Source organism: Telopea speciosissima, chromosome 10, assembly GCF_018873765.1.
Source record: "Telopea speciosissima isolate NSW1024214 ecotype Mountain lineage chromosome 10, Tspe_v1, whole genome shotgun sequence".
NCBI lineage: Eukaryota > Viridiplantae > Streptophyta > Magnoliopsida > Proteales > Proteaceae > Telopea > Telopea speciosissima.
In genome coordinates, this window is record NC_057925.1 from 7,684,552 (window position 1) to 7,707,959 (window position 23,408).

Genomic DNA, 23,408 nt, shown 5'->3' on the forward strand with positions numbered 1-23,408 from the left:
ATTCCACAATCATGTATAAACTGTATGCTTACTTATTAGGAGAGATTGAGTGGTTATGAACACTGTTATTGTACTACGTGTTATCATTACAGAACCGATGTCTATAATTTCACATATTTGAATTTAATTTCGCTTATACTAACTCTATAATTGGAACGATTTATTCCTTTCGGTACGTTCCTTTCTGTCGTCAAAATATGATGATAGGGTGGACTGTGGCTTGAAACACTACATCAGTGATCCTGGTAGGCGTTGGGATGATGTGTGATTGTCCCAATCATACCCCTATGTGGCAAACTATCTTACATCGGGATAGGGGCGTGACAATAACCGTCGTAAAAAAATGCAAAAATCATAAGAGTGCTCCGTTAGGGTTGAGTGAATGAGGAAAAATAGGAGGGAGAGAAAGAGATGGGACGATTGAGTTTGAACTTGGGTTAACCACGGTTTAAGGATGGGTTTGGTTACCAAACCTGGTTAGTCTTTGGGTTACACCAACCAGGGTCAACTCTTAGTTAATTTGAGGGTTTCAGATGTGGACCGTTGGATTTGGAAGTGCCACTTGTCGCACTCTCAGGGTGGAAATAATAGGAAATAACCGATCAGGAAATGGAGAGGAGTAAAATCCCATTATAATATGCTTTTTTGATTTAAACGTTCGGATACATATTTAATACGTGTATAATATGCGAACTTACTAACTAAGGGTTGGCATATGAAGAAATGACTAGGAATCGGGGTCGATCTGATTTCGATTCAAGCACTAACGATTAGGGTCGATAGAAATCGAGATCTGTGTCAGTCGATTTTGATACAAATTAGCCGAATCATTGATCCAATTATCAATTCTTGAAACCATGGTTTCGGTCTTCTAAGATTAGTTCTTAAATTATGCTAGAGGCTCCTAGTTAACCCAACATTGTTGTGGGTTCAAATTTTAAAGTTTTTTTTTTGGAATAAGGAGGGAATATTATTAAAACCGGCAGAATTACAGCCTATAGTATTTTTTCCCAGTGGCATCATTCCTTAGAAGGTTGGAAAGTGCCGCCGGGAGTCTATTCACACACAAATTGAGCTCTTGGCAATTGAATACAAAGCCAACAAGAATATCCGCACAGGAGTTTGTTTCTCGGACATGGTGTTGAAAAACGCAACCCCTAAAGCATCTTTGCAGCTCTTGAATATCTTCAACCAAACTGATAGAGTGCCATGGGGTTTGGTAAGTACCAAGAACCAGCTGAACTACCATGGTCGAGTCAGAGCGCACTTGCACATGAGTTATGTTTAGGTCGCGGGCTTTCAGGAGACCACATTTCATGGCTAGGAGCTCCATGCGAAGGATGCTTCCATCAGGAGTTGCACCAGCCACCGCAAAAAGAGCTTGCCCACTGGCATCACGGCCTATGGTGTCGTAGCCCCTAAGGTTGTCACGGATCGACCCGTCGCAATTAGCCGCTACCCACTTTGAAGGAGGATGTGGCCAAGCATGCATAGACGGGCAAAAGATGACGAAGGTGACCTTCATTTTCCATCGATGGAAAAACTCGCGGTTTGGTCCTATATACTTTGGTAAAAAAAGGTTGTTCGATCAAGCTTGTTAGGAAGGAAAGATTTGTTGTTTTTTTTTTTTTTGGTAGCAATAGGCAAATTATTGATACTATCGTGTATTAGACATGGATGGAGAAGAAACTAACTCCATTAACCATGGATGAGAAACAGGTCATACTCTCGTACATGTTAGATAGATTGTAATAAGATGAGAGATTAAATAAATATTATATTATTTGAGTAAAGTGGTTTAGTCCCACATCGGAAAACTACAAGAGTTATAAATAGTATTTATTATATTACTTTCTTTATCTCTTGAGTTAAACCGGAAAAGGGAGGCATTCTACGGTGTATATGCGAAGACGACATAGCTGTCTGAGCACGCACACGCGCACACAAACACTTAGCACTTTGCATCGCGATGCAGGCAATCTGATCTGGTATGTTGATTTTTTGACATGATTAGATTCGTCGGATCAGAAGATCCTACGGTCACGTTTGATATGATATGACTGTTGTGAATAGCTTCATCTCTGGTTTAATCTGTACCGTTAGATCGGATGGCAATCGATATAATGGCTTAAATTCAAAATGAACAGATATGTCTATTTAGAAGAGGTGCTTCACTTCTATAAAATAGAAGTGCAGTGTTCAAACGAAATATCTCTATCTCTTGCAATTAGTGTCTCTCAAAGAAATTCTATGTCTCGTTTTTTTTTATAGCTTTGTTGAGTCCTGAAGGTGATTTTTGTCGTGTGGGGGCAAATATCTCCTTTGAGATAGCGAGTACGCATTCAAGGTAGACTACAATTTCTTTCTCGATTCGATTTTTTCCAACAATGCAACCGATAATGCCTTCCTTGCCAAGGAGTCAGCCAAGCTTTGCTCCCTTAGAATAAAAGAGAAATTACAATCAGTAAAAAATGATGATAAATGATGAACATCATCCAAAATAGGTTTGAGAGTTAAAGGAGGAGCAGCATCACTGTGTTAGAGATAATTCACAATAGTTTGTTGGTCCGATTCCACCATCAAATGACTATATCCTTCAGAAATCCCTTCCAATAACGTTGACCGTATAGCCAATGCCTCACCTTTAATAGCTGTATGAAAATTTTAAGGCAAGGACAAAGCAAGCAAAATATCACCATGAGGATTCCTATAGATCAACCCCAAACCACCAGAATCTAATTTATGTTTTAGACTAGCATCACAGTTCACTTTCACCCAATTCTCTTGTGGAGGCTCCCATTGCACAGATCGTTCCAAATGGTATGTGGTTGCCATCATACAGCTTCCACCATCAACACCGAGCACTGATCTTATGTACTCATCATAAGCATTGGTGGAAGATAGTATATCTTCTTGAGGACTCCAATGTTTCCACCCAAAAATAAAATCGCATCTTGAAAGCCAAATATACCACAAGATAAAAGATGCAAGAGAGATTAGCCGCCTGTATTCCTCCTTACCATAAACCGAGAACGACTTCCATTCAAGAATGAAAGATAAATTTGAAAACCATCTTGAGATGGATCAACATATCCCATGCCACTGTCAAACCAGACCGCCTTAGCAAAACTACAACCAAGCAAAATATGAGATATAGTCTCTGTAGATCCACAATGACCACAAAGAGGATCAATAGCAATATGGTGATGTTGCAATGCACCACCCGTATCAAGACCTGAAGCACACGACTGCCATAAGAACCGTTGTATTTTGAGAAGAGTCTTATTGGACCAAATAATTTGTCAAACCGAATCAGGAATGCTTCTTGAAGAAGAGGTTGATGAAGTAGAAACCTTTTGCAAACCTAATTCATACCATCGATTGTATAATAAGTGATAAGCACTCTTGACTGTAAAGATTTTGTTGTTTGGAAGAGCCCAATCAAGGTATTGCCTATTTTCTGTAAGATAGTTTGTTTGAAAGTTGGATTTGGTGAGAATATTTCTATTTGGAAGGATCCATGGATCCCATCGCATCCTAATTTTTCCATTCTTATAGAACCTCCTAACACCTTTTCCTTGCAAGTAATTTCACCCAGCATATCTGGGCAATTGGTTCTCTTGGCCTTCGCACCGAACATCTTCACAGTTTTGTCAAGGATTTCATCACCAATCCGAGTTTCCTAAAATCTGAGAAATCATGTATTCTAATTATCTTTTTCCCACCATCACATCCTTACTTCTTTGGCTTGTGAGAAACAAACTGATCTTTAAGAACATCGAGCCAAATCCTTAACCTTCAAATTTCTCCTTGCCAATCGACCACCCCAACCCCCCACCATTAACCCCACCCCAATCAAATTTTTTACTTAAATCTCCCAACAACCGTACACATCATCTTTATCACCGACGACAGCTTTGACCCATCTACAAGGAAGCCGGCTAGACAGTTATCATTATCTCTAACAACCATTTCTCTGTGGCAACTATGAATTTTGGAATTGCAAGAACATCAATTTCAAGAAAGTAAAGAGAGAGGAATCCTGCAAGGTACATCAGAAGCAATATCATTAGGTTTAAAAAACCTAGAAATCAGATTCTACAGAAAACTGGTGCAATGGCTTATAGAACCGGTGGACCACACTTGGCCGTGGGAGTTCATTGCCATTCTTCTTTACTTTCACTCTTCCCTCTAACTTTGAACTCTGTATATATTAAAAAAAAAAGGTAGGTGTTCTCTGTGGGGGAGCGTGGTCACTGCATGTGCATGGGAGCCAATGAGAGTGTGCGCATTGGCATCACAAGAGCAGGATTTCCACTTTTAATGGGGGGGGGGGGGGGGCAGTTCACCCGATAGAAACCGGTCTTCCTATTACTTGGCTGGCCACATGTTAAAATTAAAACTAAATAAAATACTGTAACAAAAGCTAGGGTTTATAAACCACATACAGAATCGTTTGCATGCAAGGTTACCATATAGAATTTAAAGAAAACAAAATATATAGCATACGACATGACAATGCAACAAGGATAGAAATCTTGATTAGGCAAAACCTTAACCATAATGCATGGAAGGAAAAAGAAAACCCTGATAATGCAAAAGAATCAAACAATAAAATGAAAATCGATCATAATTCTTATGATAAAAAAATGACAAAATAAACATAAAAATTTGTACATAATAAAATATAAAAAATTATCAAAACGCCCCCTAAGGTTAAAACAAGCTTCCAAGACCTAAGAAAATCCCGAAAAGTAGGAAAAATTCTCTAGAATGACATCAACAATGAGAACGTGATGAAAACACTTAAAAGCATGAATTTGATTGCAAAACATAAAATCAAGATTAAAACCCTAAAACACTTACAAAAATACCTATTCTAGAAATAAAAACCATGAAAGAAGGAAAACATGCATGCAAGAAGCAAAAGAGACAATGCAGACATTGAACATACAAATAAAACCTAGGTCTCAAATGAGAAGTAAGCTTGAATACAAGAATGAGAACCTAAGCTATATGCATGTGTAAAAATGTGAAGAATTCCTAATATTAAAACATACAGAGTATCATCATCACATACCTAGACAAACCAATATTGCATGAGAATCATCTTAGATTGATAGTAGAAAACAATATACTACATACCCTTCGAGAATCTAACATTTGGACACATAAAGAAGAAGAAAGATGATGTATGTAAAAGAAGAGAAAATAAAATCATCCATGAATAGACTATATAGCATGTCAAAATGGAGCATTCAAATAGAGCTATATCATAGAATCACCATGGAAAGATGGAGGGGAAAAAGAAAAATGACCTAAGCATGTAAAGAGACATGAGACAATCTGCAAACTCACCCAAGAATGCACAAAATGGAAGAATAGAACAATGCACATGATTGGAATATATGGTTGAGACTAAAACAACATACTAAACTTAACCAACAAAACATGAGCGTATGACCACTACCAAAAAAAGAAGGGTCGCGAACCCTTTGAGATATTCAAAACCAAAGAAGAGAAGGATTTAAACAACCAAAAACTATGTTTAGAACTTTACTTAGTTGGAGACCAACGTGGAAAGAAGGTTGGAGACAGTTCTTGACTTAGGAGAGGAGCCTCAAATTCAGATTCAACTCAACTCAACCATGCTTGGGGTTTGTTGACTTTCTCTCTCTAGCTCACTCTAGCCATGGAGAATACTCTTTAAACCATGAGTTTTTGCCATCCTTCTCAACGTGAGAGGATTTCTATTTATAGACTCAGGAAGGACTACACAGCCCTTAGTATGGCCTAGGGTCACACAACCTCATCCAAATAGTCCAATTTGCATCCTTTGAGTTTGTTTTTCATCAAGGGGTGCAAAAGGGGGCCAACACCATTTGGTCAATCAAAATTGGGCAAGTAGGCATGCTAATCACGTCCAAAGGGTGCCTTGGAGGCCAAGGAATGAACCAAGATGAGTTAATGACCTTCAAGGACGAACCTTATTTTGTTATAGCAATAAAATTCGAAAAAATAGAGTCCACGCACTCTGGAAAATCCCCAAAATTACATTGATCTGGTTTGGCTCGATAACAAAGTCATATCAATGAACATGCTTTGATTTCAAGTCAAACAGCTAATCTGCCGCACATAACTTATGGTCAGTTGATTTGTGGACTTGACAAGGTCGACATTTTATAGACATTGTTCAACACATTGAAGGGCCAACCAACACAAGAGAATGTCGTCTGACATGATCTCGATGGTGAATTGGGTCTTTTAAACGTCAACACGCCCATAGGTGTAGAATGTCAATTTTTTGTCGCTTTATCCTGAAGCGGGCTAGTTCCAAGTATAACTGGGTAGGCTAAGCCCATCTAGGGTTGGTTTTGAAATGTTCAGACACCTATATCTTAGGCTCTATATGTCTGAATTGAATTATTTAAAAGCCATTTTTTTCACATATTTTACATACTTCAATTTGGTATGAAAATCAGGGACTATACTGGCCACATGGACTGCCTTCAATGTAAATTCCATTCATAAAACATAGAATCTTCTCCTAATTCAAATGCAAATGAGCTCAATTCTGTATCAAACTTAGAGTATAGCAAAATAATCCATCATTCAAATGTTTCGGCAAATTTTCAATTCATATAACCATTTTCATCATATTTTCCCTCGAGAGATATTTTAATCATTTTACATGGATGATTTCTAGACATGTTAGGAAGTTCGGGAGACTCCCCAAATCTATAGATACAAGACCCCACGTCTCATAGGATATTCATTATCATCAGAGCAGCCTTCGGGATGACAAAATGAGGTGTCTATAGTCTCCTGTTCACTTGTCCAGTTTCAACCAAATTGAGTAGCTCAAGTGGTGAAATAAAACTTCTTAAATGTAGTATAGTATAATGAAAAATTTTGAAATCAAATTGACGACTCAAAAAACAAAGAGAAAATATACCAATATGTGGGAGTTTATATGATTAAATTTGAGTATAAAATTTTACCATGGTCAATCCAAACCATTCCTTAAATATCCAATGATAGGATTCAACACAAACTTTTCGTGTGATATAACTATATGTGTAAACAATACATACCATCTTGATTAAGGATGCAACCAAGTGGATCTGGGTCGGGTTTTTTAAAACCTCAGCCCAACCCTAGGTCCCCCTAGCTCAACCAAAGCCCATCCCAACCCGAGGTCGGCTAGAATATTGCAGCCTAAGCGCACCCCTATCGGGCTTAACCTAGCCCAACCCAACCTTGATTGACTTTGAATGAGTTGAGTTGGCCTGGGTTGGCCTTGATTGACCCTAATGACCCCTATGTTTGTCATTACAAGGGTAGGCATGGCTTAGCTCAACCTGAGGTCTTAATCCAAGCTCGACCCAGTCCTAGAAATCTCAATCCTAGTCATCCCAACGACTGAAAAGCCCAATCCAGGCCCTATCGGGCTCTGGGCGAGCTTGGTTGGGCTCGAGCTCATTGGGCCAAACTTGCACCCCCTAATCTTGATTTCCGTAGTCTGAGAAAACTAATTGTGACAAATTATTAGCATCATTTGGATTGTAACTTGAGTTGTAAACAATTTGGATACTGAGTGGATATTATCTATTTGTATCCGACCTGATTATCCCTTCGGATTATATGATATCCAATCCTGTGGATCTTTAGTACTCAAAATCCATATCCGATTAATTATCTGAATATTTAAAATATAAAAATATCAAATAATGTAAATTAAAAGAATAAAGATAAATGGTGGTTTAAATTGGGACACATGAGTCTTGGGGCTTAAAAAGACAAAACGAAACAAAAAAATAATTTTCTTGCGACTCCAAAGGTATCAAAGAGGGATATTTTTCATCTGTGAGTACTGAGTACTGAGTACTTTTCTTATCCCCTCAACGGCTCCCCCACTTTCATTTCCTGCAATAAAGGAAATCCAAATCAGCCAATGAGAAACCAGGAAATTTCATCACTAACGGTCTCAAGGATAGATAAGTCGACACCCTGTTTGTGAAGACTTAACATTAACACGAAAATAAATTCAATCTCAAAAAACCCCAATCATAATTCTTTATCGTCCCTCTCATTTAGCCACGTGTCCCTCACTACACCACCAACTGAAAAAACCACCCAGTCTCTGAACTCTCTTTCAGTCCCTTCACTTCCCTCCACACAAATGTACATAAACTCAGCCCTTCAACTTCTCAAGAAGAAGAAGAAGAAAAGAGATCAAATCATCAAAACAGAGCATATTCTATTACCTCTCTCTCTCTCTCTCTCTGTATCTCTCACTCATTCTCTGTGCTGTGGGTGTGAATTGAAGAACCAGAGCTTTCACCAATGGCGTATCTGGTTTCTTCACCATTCACAACCATACCCACTTCGAAATTAGAACATCTCTCTTCTTTCTCTCAAAAGCATTTCTTTCTTCACTCATTCCTACCCAAGAAACTCAACCCAAGCAGTAGAAGAACTGGATTTGGAGTGAGATGTGCTGCAATTGGTAATGGGTTGTTTACCCAAACCACACAAGAGGTACGTAGAATTCTTCCTGAAAATAAACTAGGGTTACCCAGAGTTAAAATTGTCTATGTAGTTCTTGAAGCTCAATACCAATCTTCCGTCTCGGAAGCTGTGAGGAATCTCAACAACAATGAGAGGTACGCTTCCTTTGAAGTAGTTGGTTACTTGGTTGAAGAGCTACGGGACAAATCCACTTACCAAGCATTCTGTAAAGATCTTGAAGATGCTAACATCTTTATTGGTTCTCTTATATTCGTGGAAGAGCTTGCGCAGAAGGTTAAGACAGCAGTTGAGAAGGAGAGAGATAGACTTGATGCAGTGCTGGTATTCCCTTCAATGCCTGAAGTAATGCGACTAAACAAGTTGGGTTCTTTTAGTATGTCGCAGCTTGGGCAATCGAAGAGCCCCTTTTTCCAGCTCTTCAAGAGGAAGAAGCAATCTGCAGGATTTGCAGAAAGTATGTTGAAACTAGTGAGGACTTTGCCTAAGGTTCTTAAGTACTTACCGAGTGATAAGGCTCAAGATGCTCGGCTGTATATACTTAGTTTGCAATTCTGGCTTGGTGGGTCACCTGAAAATTTGCAGAATTTCTTGAAAATGATATCTGGTTCCTATGTACCAGCACTGAAAGGGACTAAGATTGAGTATTCGGATCCGGTTTTGTTCTTGGATACTGGAATATGGCACCCTTTGGCCCCTTGTATGTATGATGATGTGAAGGAGTTTTTGAATTGGTATGGGACTAGAAGGGATGCCAATGCAAAGTTGAAGGACCCGAATGCTCCTGTAATTGGGCTGATTTTGCAGAGGTCTCATATTGTTACTGGGGATGAGAGCCACTATGTTGCTGTCATCATGGAGCTTGAGGCAAGTGGAGCTAAGGTGATTCCAATTTTTTCTGGTGGACTTGATTTCTCAGGCCCAGTGGAGAGGTTCTTGATTGATCCAATCAGTAAGAAGCCGTTTGTACATTCAGTCGTGTCATTGACGGGTTTCGCTCTTGTTGGAGGGCCAGCTAGGCAGGATCATCCCAGGGCTGTTGAGGCATTAATGAAGCTCGATGTGCCATACATTGTCGCCCTGCCTTTGGTGTTCCAGACAACAGAGGAGTGGCTAAACAGTACCTTGGGACTGCACCCAATTCAGGTGGCTTTGCAGGTTGCTCTTCCCGAGCTGGATGGTGGGATGGAGCCCATTGTTTTTGCTGGCCGTGATCCTAGAACTGGTGAGTGTAGTTTATCTTTGTTTTCTTTTAACTTTTAATATTTATTTCAGTCTGATATCTCAGTGGTCTATCCAATTTTCTTCTTGGTTTTCTCTTTTTCATTGTTCCTCGTCTTTCTGCTACTTTTGTTGTCAGTTTGTTCCTCTGTTGCTCTGCTTTTTTCTCTTGAGCTTGCTTGTGTTCTGTTTGTATAATTCTGTATCTTTCTCGAGTTGAATGACTAAAAGTGAGTCCCTGTGCTTGGGTTTTTAATTTGTAAGATGGTTCTTAGGTGCTGATCAATGTATTTGTTTGCAGGGAAGTCACATGCTCTACATAAGAGGGTGGAGCAGCTCTGCACAAGGGCAATCAGATGGGCTGAACTGAAAAGGAAATCCAAGGTAATTACCCGTTTTCTTTCAGTAACCTTATACTATTAGTCATTGTTAATTCATTTGTCGTGCACAAACTTTGCGTATGTGTAGAAAATTTGTGAAGGGCCAGACTATTTTAAAGTACATATGGTAAAAAATCTGATCTTTTCTGATACATGTGTTGTTTGGATATAATATGGATAGGAATACCGTATAGTTCTTATTTTTATTATATTTTATGAGTTAACACCCATATTTGTGTGTAAATATTACATATTAATGTCCTCAAGTTCTAATTAAAATGTCTCAATCTTGAATTTATACTTGAATTTTTTTTTTCTTGTAATATAAGTGGTTTTTTACTGAACTTTTGAGTTTAAATTGAGCTATACTTGCCTGAGTTTTTTTTTCTTCACAAAATCTTTTGCAATATTATGCTAGTTAAACATGTTATTTATGGTCTAAATCATTTGTGTTTCTGACTTCTTTTTTTCCCTCTCAATTTTGGTTAAACATGTTATTTATGGTTTCTAAGCAGTTCATTTAAAAAAAAATCTGGATATGTGAGTTAAACTTCTTGATTAATTTATCAATGAATTAACTATTAAAGATTATAAGAATGGGGAGCTCCATGTGAAGTAGATCTTCATCTTGAAAGGCCCTTTTCTTAATAATTACATTATAGTAACAATGATAATTATTAATAACTATTATTGTTATTGTTACTAAAGGGCAGAGATTTATTAGGATAAAAGGTTTGAAAACTTCATGAGCATCAATTATTTGCTGCCACTTTGATAATGATAACAGCAATAATTATTATTAATTATAAGCTGCCGATGAACATGTCAATAAAAAGAAATTATGAGCTGCCAATGAGCTGAGACATCTTTGTTATTTTCTACAAATTTAAACATGAAATATTTTATCTGTTTAATGTTTACATGTAGCCTGAGAAAGCTATAAGATTCAAATATTTCATCACAATAATCAGTGAAAATATCTGGACAATATACCAATCTTTAGAGTAGTAATTATATATAATTATGTATCGAGAATGATGAAGAGTGCCCTAATTCAAATCAACTGCTTAGAAAATGACTTAATACTGATTATTAACATAACTCAAAACTCATGTATTTTCTATTCCACTTCTGGACTTTGTAATTAAGAAGCAATAGCTTGTGTTGATGTGACTTTGTTGTCTTTGGTGCATGGTGGTCATGTTTTCAAAATAATTGTTTCTATTAAACGTGTATGAGAAAAAACAATTTATTAATTTTTTCAGGGGCATCATGAATTTGGCAGAAAGCTAACTAGAAATCTGCTTCTGTTTATTTAAAACTGTGATTATGTCTGATTGCAGGCAGAGAAAAAGCTTGCTATTACTGTGTTCAGCTTCCCTCCAGACAAGGGCAATGTTGGAACTGCTGCCTATCTCAATGTATTTTCATCCATCTACTCTGTCTTGAAGGAACTTCAAAGGGATGGATACAGTGTTGAGGGCTTGCCTGAGAAAGCCGAAGATCTGATGGAAGATGTTATTCATGATAAGGAAGCACAATTCAGCAGTCCAAACCTCAACGTTGCATACAAGATGGGTGTTAGGGAGTACCAGAGTCTCACTCCATATGCCACTGCATTGGAAGAGAACTGGGGCAAACCACCAGGAAATCTGAATTCTGATGGTGAGAGTCTTTTGGTCTATGGAAAACAGTACGGTAACGTGTTCATTGGGGTGCAACCTACGTTTGGCTATGAAGGTGACCCAATGAGACTTCTGTTCTCCAAATCAGCCAGTCCACACCATGGATTCGCTGCATACTACTCCTTTGTTGAGAAGATCTTCAAGGCTGATGCTGTTCTCCACTTTGGCACTCATGGTTCACTTGAGTTCATGCCTGGGAAACAGGTTGGGATGAGTGATGTCTGCTATCCTGACAGTCTTATTGGTAATATCCCTAATGTCTACTACTATGCTGCAAACAACCCTTCTGAAGCTACCATAGCCAAGCGCCGCAGCTATGCCAACACCATTAGCTATCTGACACCTCCTGCAGAGAATGCTGGACTTTATAAGGGCCTCAAACAGCTCAGTGAGCTAATCTCATCTTACCAGTCACTAAAAGACAGCGGTCGTGGGCCTCAAATTGTGAGCTCCATCATCAGCACTTCCAAGCAATGCAACCTTGACAAGGACGTCGACCTTCCTGAAGAAGGGGAGGAACTTTCAGCCAAAGAGCGAGACCTTGTGGTTGGGAAGGTCTACTCCAAGATCATGGAGATAGAGTCCCGGCTCTTGCCTTGTGGTCTCCATGTCATTGGTGAGCCGCCGTCAGCCATGGAAGCAGTTGCAACACTTGTCAACATAGCTGCACTGGACCGCCCTGAAGAGGGGATATCCTCTCTCCCATCAATATTAGCTGAGACAGTAGGAAGGAAGATTGAGGATATCTATCGAGGAAGTGACAAGGGTATCTTGAAGGATGTGGAACTGCTACGCCAAATTACAGAGGCATCACGTGGATCAATAACAGCCTTTGTGGATAGAACCACGAATAAAAAGGGCCAAGTTGTTGATGTGGCTGATAAGTTGAGTTCTATCCTTGGATTTGGGTTGAGTGAGCCATGGGTGCAGTACTTATCAAACACAAAATTTTACAGGGCTGACCGTGAGAAGCTCAGGATCTTGTTTGAGTTCTTGGGTGACTGTTTGAAGTTAGTTGTTGCTGATAATGAATTAGGGAGCTTAAAGCAAGCTTTGGAGGGTAGTTTTGTGGAACCAGGGCCTGGTGGAGACCCAATTAGGAACCCGAAGGTTTTGCCAACGGGAAAGAACATTCATGCACTAGACCCACAGGCTATTCCAACAACAGCAGCCATGCAAAGTGCAAAGGTGGTGGTGGATAGGTTGCTCGAGAGACAGAAGGCAGAAAATGGGGGACAATATCCTGAAACGGTTGCACTTGTGTTGTGGGGCACAGATAACATCAAGACCTATGGAGAGTCATTAGCTCAAGTTTTATGGATGATTGGGGTGAGCCCAATTGCAGATACCTTTGGCCGTGTAAACCGGGTGGAGCCAGTCACCCTTGAAGAACTTGGACGGCCTAGAATTGATGTTGTCGTCAATTGCTCGGGAGTCTTCAGAGATCTGTTCATCAATCAGGTTTTCCCCTTTTCCTTTTTCTGTTTTCCTCTGCATAATTGCTACAGTTTCATGTTATTACTATTGGTATACCATCCTTGTAGTTACTGGCCAGAGGTTATATTTCCTTTTTAACTAGCTCTGCTAAATATTTATGATCAGCAGATGACCTTACTGTGTATTCGGGTCATTCTGCAATCAGATCAAGTGCTTAAATTTTTTTTTCCTGTCAATTATTGCTAAGACTGTTTCCTAACTGATCTTCTTATTTTGTAGATGAACCTCTTGGACCGTGCTGTAAAAATGGTGGCAGAGCTAGATGAGCCAGAGGACCAAAACTATGTCAAGAAGCATGCATTTGAACAAGCCCAAACCCTTGGCATTGGTGTACGTGAAGCTGCAACTCGTGTATTCTCCAATGCATCAGGCTCCTACTCCTCCAATATCAACCTTGCTGTTGAGAATTCATCATGGAATGATGAGAAACAACTTCAGGACATGTATTTGAGCCGCAAATCATTTGCCTTTGATTCTGATGCCCCTGGTGCAGGCATGACCGAGAAACGCAAGGTGTTTGAGATGGCACTCAGCACTGCTGATGCTACATTCCAGAATCTTGATTCATCTGAAATCTCACTCACTGATGTCAGCCATTACTTTGATTCAGACCCAACCAATCTTGTACAAAACCTCAGAAAGGATGGTAAGAAGCCCAAAGCATACATTGCTGACACTACCACAGCTAATGCCCAAGTGCGAACACTGTCAGAGACTGTTCGACTTGATGCTCGCACCAAACTGCTCAACCCCAAGTGGTATGAAGGTATGATGTCTAGTGGGTATGAGGGAGTACGTGAAATTGAGAAGAGACTCACAAACACGGTTGGCTGGAGTGCTACCTCAGGCCAAGTTGACAACTGGGTTTATGAAGAAGCAAACTCAACTTTCATTCAAGATGAGGATATGCTTAACAGATTGATGAAAACTAATCCAAACTCATTCAGGAAGTTGGTGCAGACTTTCTTAGAAGCTAATGGACGTGGGTATTGGGAGACATCTGAGGATAACATTGAGAAGTTAAGGCAGTTGTACTCTGAAGTTGAAGACAAGATTGAAGGGATTGACCGGTGAAGTATTGAAGTCTGTAAAATGTTTTGAACATTTAAAATTTGATAGTAGTCTGCTTGGATCATATCTATCTCTCTCTATCGCTCAGTCTAGGGAGGGAGATCGATAAACTGTAGTGTCGAAGCGCATTGTAATGTGAGTTTGTGTCTTAAGTCTTCCACTGTAAGTCTGTAATGTGATTCTCTTTTTTTCCTCTTCTCAAATATCTTCTGAGTACTTATTGGACATTAAAATTTGGATCTGGGCCGACTGGGCGTATCAGGGTTTAACGGTTTAACCCCAGCCCTGCCCCCTCCCCCCTCCCAAAAAATAAAATAAAATAAAGGGAGAATGTTTTCTGTGCCGGTGGCGCAGGCTGCGCCCAGACACATGGGGGTGGGCAAAATGACCACCCTACCCCCCTGAATGGCAGGCCCATGTGTCTGGGCGTAGGCTACGCTGCAACACAGAGAACGTCACCCCTAAAATAAAATCTAAGCTCATCATTTGTATTTCAATTTCGGGAGAAAGAACGCTAACCGGTGCTGTGTATGGGTGTGTACCTACACCCAGACACAGCCCAGCATAAAAATGACCGGAGCACCCCTTGAAAGGTGGAAAGGTCTAGGGGTCGGTCGATCTTTTCACCTTGGGCTGTGTTTGGACGCAGGTATACACCTAGACACATCACCAGTTAGCGTTCCTTTTCCCTTCAATTTCTTAGCAGATTTTGATTGGGCAAGACATCCTATCTGGTTGTGTAGCGCCTGCACCAACACCGATTAGTGTTCCTTTTCCCTTCAATTCTGCTTTGGGCTATGTCTAGACGCAGGTATACACCTAGACACAGCACCGGTTAATGTTCCTTTTCTCTTCAATTTCTTAGCAGATTTTGATTGGGCAAGACATCGCTATCTGGTCTGTAATGCCTGCACCAGCACAGGCCCAAATAAGAGTGTGAACAATTAACATTCTTTTTCCCATTTTGGTTTTACCCAAATCCCACCCCTTGGATTTTGGGCTTGGATAATGGATTTTGGATCTATTAATCAACTGTAGTATTTTAAATCCAGCTTTCATCATCATTTGGTTTTGGGCGTCTTGTGGGCTGACAAGATAATCATCACATTTCAGGATTATGGTTTATATTGCAACTGAGTTAATGTGGTTGAAATCTCAACTTCAAGAGTTGGGTTTTCTAGTTATTCGACCTATATATGAAAATGTTTTGTGATAATATAGATGCAATCTATATTGCCAGTAACCAGGGTTTTTCATAAAAGGACCAAACATATTGAGATTGACTGACACTTTGTGAGGGATGATGCTGTAAAGAAGCTGATTGTTACTCGATCCGTTTCAACTACAAATTAGTTAGCTGATTGTTTAGAATTTACTAGCTGAACCTCTCGCTGGTTCTCTCTCTCTCCTTTAGATTTTGCTTACCTATTAGGCTCTACTGTAACAAGAAGAAGAGGGAAAGAATACTTTAGTTGTTCTCTGCTTCCTCATGACTGGTCAAGTTAAATAATTTAAGATATACTTTTATTTATTGAGAAATAAACAATACTTGAGTATAATAGATTTTCTTTTTCTTGGTGAAGAAAAGTCTATTGATGATGGGTATGTGAAGACTCCATAACTTTTGAAGCATAAAGCTCATACAACCAAGCAGTGGATGAGGACCATACTATCTTACGCATCAAATGGACTTTGCAACGGCTGGGGCAAAGACTCGGGTAGTGCTTCTTCAACCAGGTTTTGAGACGCTTATGCACCTGAATTTGCTCGATTCTGAACTTGAACTCCCTTCCCCATTGATAGGGCCCTCCTTGCCAAGAGTCAGCTATGTTGTTAATTTGCCTTGGAATAAAGGTGATAGAACACTCTACAAATAGGATGTCAAATGTAACATTTCGTGTGTGATAGCATAAACTTATTGAGGATGTAATTAGCCAATGCCCTGTGGGTAGGAAATGACTTATTCTTGATTGTTGGATTTCTAATTCCAGACATGTGTATATTCTAAAACATGGAACATCAACATGGGGCCATCTTGATGGTCCACATGTGATAAACCATAAATATTCGGGGCCAACCTTGAGCCACCACGTGGCATGGCATGAAGGGAGGATGACCCAGACCCAGCTATATCAAGACCCATCTGCTGAACCTAAGAGGAAGAGACCCAGTAGGTCACACAAGGACTAAGGTCACCATCCAGATTTACGTCATCCTACCGGCAAAGGAACCTTATCCCAAAGGAGATGAACCTCACCTACGCACGACCCTCAAGAACCTTATCTAAAGGAGGTGAACCTCATGTCCATCTGCTAGGGAACACCTCCCCTACCCAGACTCTACCTCCTAAGAAGAGGTGATCTATTACGTGATGGACTCTACTACCAATAAGACTATCACCAATTACCTAGACTCTCCACCGTCATACACAGCTATAAATACCCAGGTATTCTACCCCATTAACCGATCTTGAATTTCAATAATTCATTTGTTGCTGAGAAAGATCTAACTTAGGCATCGGAGAGTCCTAGGCCGGAACCACACCGGTTCTCTCTTGTCCCTGACGTCCTTTTGCAGGTTGCGGCACCCGAAGGACCACCCGATAATTTCTTGATGCAATAGATATCTAACTTAGACATCGGAGAGTCCCAGGCCGGAACCACACCGGTTCTCCCTTGTCCCTGACGTCGTTTTGTAGGTTGCGGCACCCAAAGGACCACTCGACGATTTCTTGACGCAACAACATGGAAATTCAAGTTGTCTGATAGATAGGATATGATCATGATTGGCCACATCCCAAAATTCAGAGCCAAATTCAATCATATGTCCCCATGTGGCATGCATCCTTATACCGATTTGCTCTTCTTCTCCTTAATCCATGTCTTGGTGTGCACCTCTTGGTAGTATTAGAGTCTTGGAGCTTTATTTTACTACTTGGTCAAGCATGACATACGAGTAGAGGTTTATAGGGTCTACCTATCCATAAAATTTTAGTTCCGTTGACACAATAATCCTTCCATGATGGACCAATCATATGACCGTTGTCTCATTATTATGTTAGTTTCTAAGGAAAATTGTATGTAGTTCCCAAACCAATACAAATTTGCCCAAAAATATTCCTTTCATGGCATGTTTGCCCTAAATTGATACCTAAGGTCACCCTTTAAGCTAATGTTTGTGAAACACAAGGGTAATGAATAAGCAGTTGATGTCATGCATACCATTCACTACCAATTGACGCAACACCACCACCCGATCGACCACCACGTTCACTCTATCGACGAACATCAAGATCCGTTGGTTCTTCAGCTTCGTCAATGGATATTTATAAGAATTAACTCGTCTCTTGGTCATGGTAATAGCGCTTGTAAGTATCATGATACACCTATTTGATAAAAATTGTAGATCCCAGTATGATTCACATCATATTAAGAGATCAATTCTAAAATCTTAAATTTTTATTATTAACAATTTTAAATTCATATTGTAGATCCATGTTTAATATACATCATACTAAAAGGTATTTGTGGATTTGTATTTACAAAAAATCCAGTAGAATCCATTGTTTCAAGAACAAAAATTATAGATCCATGTTTGACACACATCATACTAAAAGGTCATCTACAAATCATATTGTTTTTTTTTCCCTAGAAAAAAGTAGTAAATTTTCATAATCGCATGCTATATTAATTAAGGGTAAGAGAACCCTAACTAATCGTGTATCCCCTGCACCAGCGCGGGGGCCAACGAAAGTGCCCATGGGGTTAAAGATGAAGGCTTTGACTTCTCTTAGAGTTGCAATTCTGGCTGTTAACTTCACAATTGATCAGATGGATGGAAAGAACTTAAAAAAATGGCTAGTTCATCAAATTGCCATAAAGCTCAGATGTAGGATGAGAGAGATTGGGCATTTTGAAGGTTCTAAAATGAAAACATGAAGAAAGATGGTTTTAAAGCGGGAATCGGGTTGGATCAACTGATCTAAGGCCCGATCAGATTCCATGGTCGATCCTGTTATGTGGTAGATTATTATGTGCCTAATGGGGCCCACTCTAGTGTATGGGCACTAGATTGGGACAGCCTAGAATGGGATAGGTTAAAGGACTTGAGTTAATGTATTCCACCAGTTCTGGAGATTTTGGCATATTGGTTAAGTACCTAACATTTGGTATCAGAGTCAGACAACACATCACGGGTTCGAGTCACAAAAAGGGCTACCTAGAGTAGAGTGAAAGCCATTAAGAAAGGGTTACCTACCGCTACAGTGAAAGCTCCCTAGAGTGAGAGCCGTCGAGGACGACGACTCCGGAAGTGTGGTGGTTTGTTATGTGCTTAATGGGGCCATTCTAGTGTATGGGCACTATATTGGGTCAACCTAGTATGAGATAGGTTAAAGGGTTTGATTTAACGCGTTCCATCAGCTCTTGAGCTTTTAGCGTATTGGTCAAGTACTTAAAAAAGATAATTTAAAAATAAAATAAGAAAAATAGATAAATAATAAGGGGAGAAAGAGGAAGAGCAAGAGTAGGATAGGCTTTTGCTTTATGGACGAAGCAAGGGCGTTTGGCTTGTTGAGAGGTAGTCAACCTCTTATCCTAAGAGATAACCTCTAGAGATAAGGTTGTGATTTAATTCAAGACCTCTTTTCTCTATTTCTTCATTCCAATAAATAATGCAAGAGACGGTTACAACTCAGTCATCTTTCATGTACATACACACCACTAACTCCTAGTAACTTACTCTATTTAAAAAATATGACTCCAAATAACGTACAATAACCGCTCACTAGTAACCACTTGATTGACTACACTATCTCTACACTTAACACGTAACAAATCCGATATTTGAATTGTGAAGTGGAAGGAATCAGTAATCAGACTAAGCCAATTATAATTTGATTTGGTCGGAATCGGTGATCCATTTCGATTCCTATAACAATGCATAGGAGAGAGTACCATAGGAATTGTATATAGGAGGTTCACACGGTCAGAAACGAGAGAGTGTATCAGGAAAAAGAGAAACCGTGAGAACAATGTACGTCCTTTTCCCAAAATAATTTTTTTGACAAACGAACATCCTTTTATGTGTAATATTGGGCCTAATGGCTTAATGGAATGAGTGAGAGGTAGATTTCAGGGTTTTAAGAATTAAGAATTGGATTGATGAATCGGCCGTGCCTGATCCTGATTTTAGCAATCCAATGCGATCAATTCACACCCAAAAACCCTATAAATTCCCTATTTATGGATCTAAGGACCAATTCTATGGTTCTTAAAGACCAATTCTATCCCCGATTCCACATTCAAAATCCTAGGTAGATTGTACAAAGAAGGCATCTTGGAATAGATTTAAACTGTAAGGGAGGGGGTGTAATAATAAAAAAATAGAGGAGAGGAAGTTGTAATTGGGGCAAAGTACAAGGGAACGGATGTAAATTTTCCTATTTAAAAAGGGGAAAAAGTGAAAGCGTAACTCTTCACGATAACCTCTCTAAGCCACAAGAGGAGTCCTTACACAATACAAACTCTCAAGAGTCATCGTTAATTAAACTCTAAACTATAACAGCTCTTATCCTTATCTCATCTTGAGTGATCCTCAAGTTACTTCTTAATGTAAACCTCTTGTACAAATACAATATAAATGCAAGCCTCACATACCAAATAGGTACCGAGGAATTCAAGCTTATATCAAACTTTACATGGTATCGGCACTGCTAACCATTAGCGATTCGATCCACTTTTTATTCTCTTTTCTTCCTTTCACACTTCTCGCTATGGCGACTTCTTCTTCTTCGTCAGCCGACAACCATGCTCGTTGTGATCTGGCTACCACTCCCTTCGGTTTTGGTGGCAACATCTCGCACATTTTGTAGATTAAGTTGGATCACACCAACTATCTATTATGGCGTGCTCGGGCCGCCCTTATTTAGGCTTCATGATTATCTCAAGTATGTCGACGGTTCCTTCCCGTGCCCATCGCCAACCGTTGTCGCAACCGCGAATGCCACGCGACCTCGCCGCTACACCTCACCGCAACCCAACCCCGAGTATATCACATGGCAGCAGCAAGACCAGATGTTGTTGTGTTCCTTACTCTCGACTCTCACCGAGTCTGTCTTCTCTCTGGTTGTTGGTTTAGATACCTCTCATGCCGTATGGGTGGCTCTTGAGCGCCACTTCTCCTCTCGCTCTCGGGCCCGTATCATGCGGCTTTGAGTTTCAACTCGAGTCCTTGAAGAAGGGCACTCTCTCTGTCTGAATATGTTCAAAAGGCGAAGACCATTGCAGCGCACCTTGCTGCGAGTTACTCAGCCCATCTCTCGATAGCCGATGGTTCTTAGTCTTCTCCATGGCCTTGGGCCTGAATACGATGGCTTTGTCTCCTCTATCACTTCCCGATTAGAGCCTATTGGCTTGGATGACTTTTTGGGCATTCTCACTAATCAGGAGGTTGTTTTAACTAGTCGCACAACCGAGGTGGTTCCAGCCACGCTCATCGTTAATGTTCTTCGTGAAGGAGACCACTCCAAGTTCAAATACCAGCCCATATCTTCACCGTGGCCGAGGTCGTGGTCGCTATCGAGGACGTGGACGGTACACCAATGACCAGTTGAGTTTCAGATTAGGGAACAATGGAGAAGGAAGGAAGATGTTAGAGAAGAAGGAGACAAGAGAGGGAAGAAGAGAGAGTTACGGTTCAAAGTTGTGTGTGTTAGAGAGACTTCTCCAACCCACCTATATTGCTCAAATAGAATTACTAAAAGTATTACAATCACCTCCCTAGGGAGGTAAAAGGTAAAAAGACATAAAAGTTAAAAATACATAATAAGGGAACTAGTTAGAAGTCTAGTTCCGAACTACCCCGATACATATTTACTATCAACTCTAACACTCCCCTCAAGCTAGAGAATATATATTATGCATTCCCACTTGCTTAGAAGGATATTAAGCGAGGAGAGCCAAGAGCTTTGGTGAGGATATCCGCCAACCGATCACCAGTCTTCACAAAGGGAGTACAAATGCAGCCCGAGTCTATCTTCTCCTTGATGAAGTGTCTATCAACCTCTATGTGCTTGGTTCGGTCATGTTGAACAGGATTGTGGGCACATCGATGGCTGCCTTGTTATCACAAGAGAGTCTCATAGGACCTTCTGTCAAATCCCGCTCCCGAACAAGTCTTCTCAACCATATAAGTTCACAAACTCCATGGGCCATAGCTCTAAATTGCCCTCGTCTACTGGATCTAGCTACAACATGCTGTTTTTTGCTTCTCCATGTAACCAAATTACCCCCAACAAAGGTGCAATAACCGGAAGTGGATCTCCCGTCGTAATGGAGCCAGCCCAATCAAGCATCTCGTGAAACCTTCCACTTTCAAGTGGTTATGTCGCATACAACAATCCTTTCCCTGGAGAAGACTTCAAATATCTAAGAATACGGTAAACGGCATCCAAGTGGCCACTCTTGGGAGCATGCATGAATTGGCTCACTACTCCCACTTGCATAGGAGATATCCGGACGTGTCATGGCAAGATAGATAAGCTTCCCCACTAGCCTTTGGTACTTTCCCGCATCCACTAGAGAAGAACCACAATCTTCTCCTAGTTTATGATTTTGCTCAATAGGAGAATTGGCTGGTTTGCAGCCCAACATTCCATCTCTGTCAACAAGTCAAGAACAAACTTCCGTTGACATATATTAATTCCTTTCTTGGTCCTTGATACTTCAATGCCTAAGAAATACTTCAAGGGACCCAAGTCTTTAATTTCAAACTGTAACGGCCAAGTAACTCTTCAGTTATCTATCTCAACTATATCATCTCCTGTGACCACAATATCATCAACATAAACAATAAGGGCTGTAATGGTACCATGGCCCCTCTTAGTAAAGAGAGTATGATCAGCTTGGCTCGGGAATATCCATTCTTTAGAACGGCTTGAAAGCGCTCAAACCATGCCTTTGGTGACTGCTTGAGACCATATAATGCCTTCTTGAGGAGACACACCTTCCCTTCGGTGATGGCGTTTGAAGCCTGGAGGAGTTTGCATGTACACTTCCTCTTCCAAATCCCCATGGAGAAAGGCATTCTTCACATCCAACGGTATAATGGCCATTCTTTATTGGCACCAATGACAAAAGAACTCTAATTGAGTTGTGTTTGGCAACCGGAGCAAATGTCTCCCGATAGTCAATTCCATAGACTTGATTGTATCCCTTAGCCACCAACCTTGCTTTGTATCTCTCAACACTCCCATTAGATTTGTACTTGATTGTGTAGACCCATCCGCATCCAACAGGGACACGTCCCTTAGGAAGATCCACCGGTTGCCAAGTACCATTCTTCTCAAGTGCCATCATTTCCTCGTACATAGCTTGTCTCCATTTTGGGTCAGACATAGCATCAATAACATTTTTGGGAGTAGAAGCAGAGAGGGCGTGAATAAAGGCAAGACTAGAGGAGAAAGAGCATCATAGGAAACAAAGCGGGCTATAGGATTAGTACAAGCTCTTTTCCCTTTGCGAACAGCAATAGGGAGGTCTAAATCACATAAAGAAGGAGAAGGGAGATCACCTGAGTTAGAAGAGTGGATCTCGGTTGTGGATCCGGATCCAAAGAGGACTCTTGGTAGGTCTTCTTTCTTTCATTATGCAAGCCTTCACCTTTTCTCGTATGTAATGTGGTAATCTTTCTCCTTACTAGGACCATGGCGTTCTGTCAACCACCGAATCAAGATGCACATCATCCAGATTCACGACTTCCCAATGTCAAACATAAAGGGAGAGATAGGTAGTGGGTAATGGAGAGAATCAAGCACTGTTCATTCCCACAATTCTCCCTAAGAGGATCTTGAGATGGGGCAAAAAAGGAATAGATTCAAGGAAGGTGACATCTTTAGAGGTAAAGCACCAAGGAGAAGAAGCATGGTAGCACCAGAACCTTTAGAAGTAGAAGAGTAGCCAAGAAAAAGACACTTGAGGGCTTTGGGATCAAGTTTTGTGCGATGTGATTTGTTAACATGCACATA

At 40.3% G+C, this 23,408-nt stretch overlaps 2 protein-coding genes across 2 annotated transcripts; one reads left to right on the forward strand and one right to left on the reverse strand.

Moving 5' to 3' along the window:
• Positions 1 to 988: 988 nt before the first annotated feature.
• Positions 989 to 1,492, reverse strand: LOC122643158. The gene has a single exon (XM_043836810.1). The coding sequence runs from the start codon at positions 1,490 to 1,492 to the stop codon at positions 989 to 991; it is 504 nt and encodes a 167-aa protein (XP_043692745.1).
• Positions 1,493 to 8,288: 6,796 nt separating this feature from the next.
• Positions 8,289 to 14,586, forward strand: LOC122641600 (magnesium-chelatase subunit ChlH, chloroplastic). Its single transcript, XM_043834889.1, has 4 exons — positions 8,289 to 9,754; positions 10,052 to 10,134; positions 11,474 to 13,276; positions 13,532 to 14,586. Exons 1-4 carry the CDS (start codon positions 8,347 to 8,349, stop codon positions 14,384 to 14,386), a joined length of 4,149 nt encoding a protein of 1,382 aa, XP_043690824.1. The 5' UTR covers positions 8,289 to 8,346; the 3' UTR covers positions 14,387 to 14,586.
• The last annotated feature ends 8,822 nt before the right edge of the window (positions 14,587 to 23,408 follow it).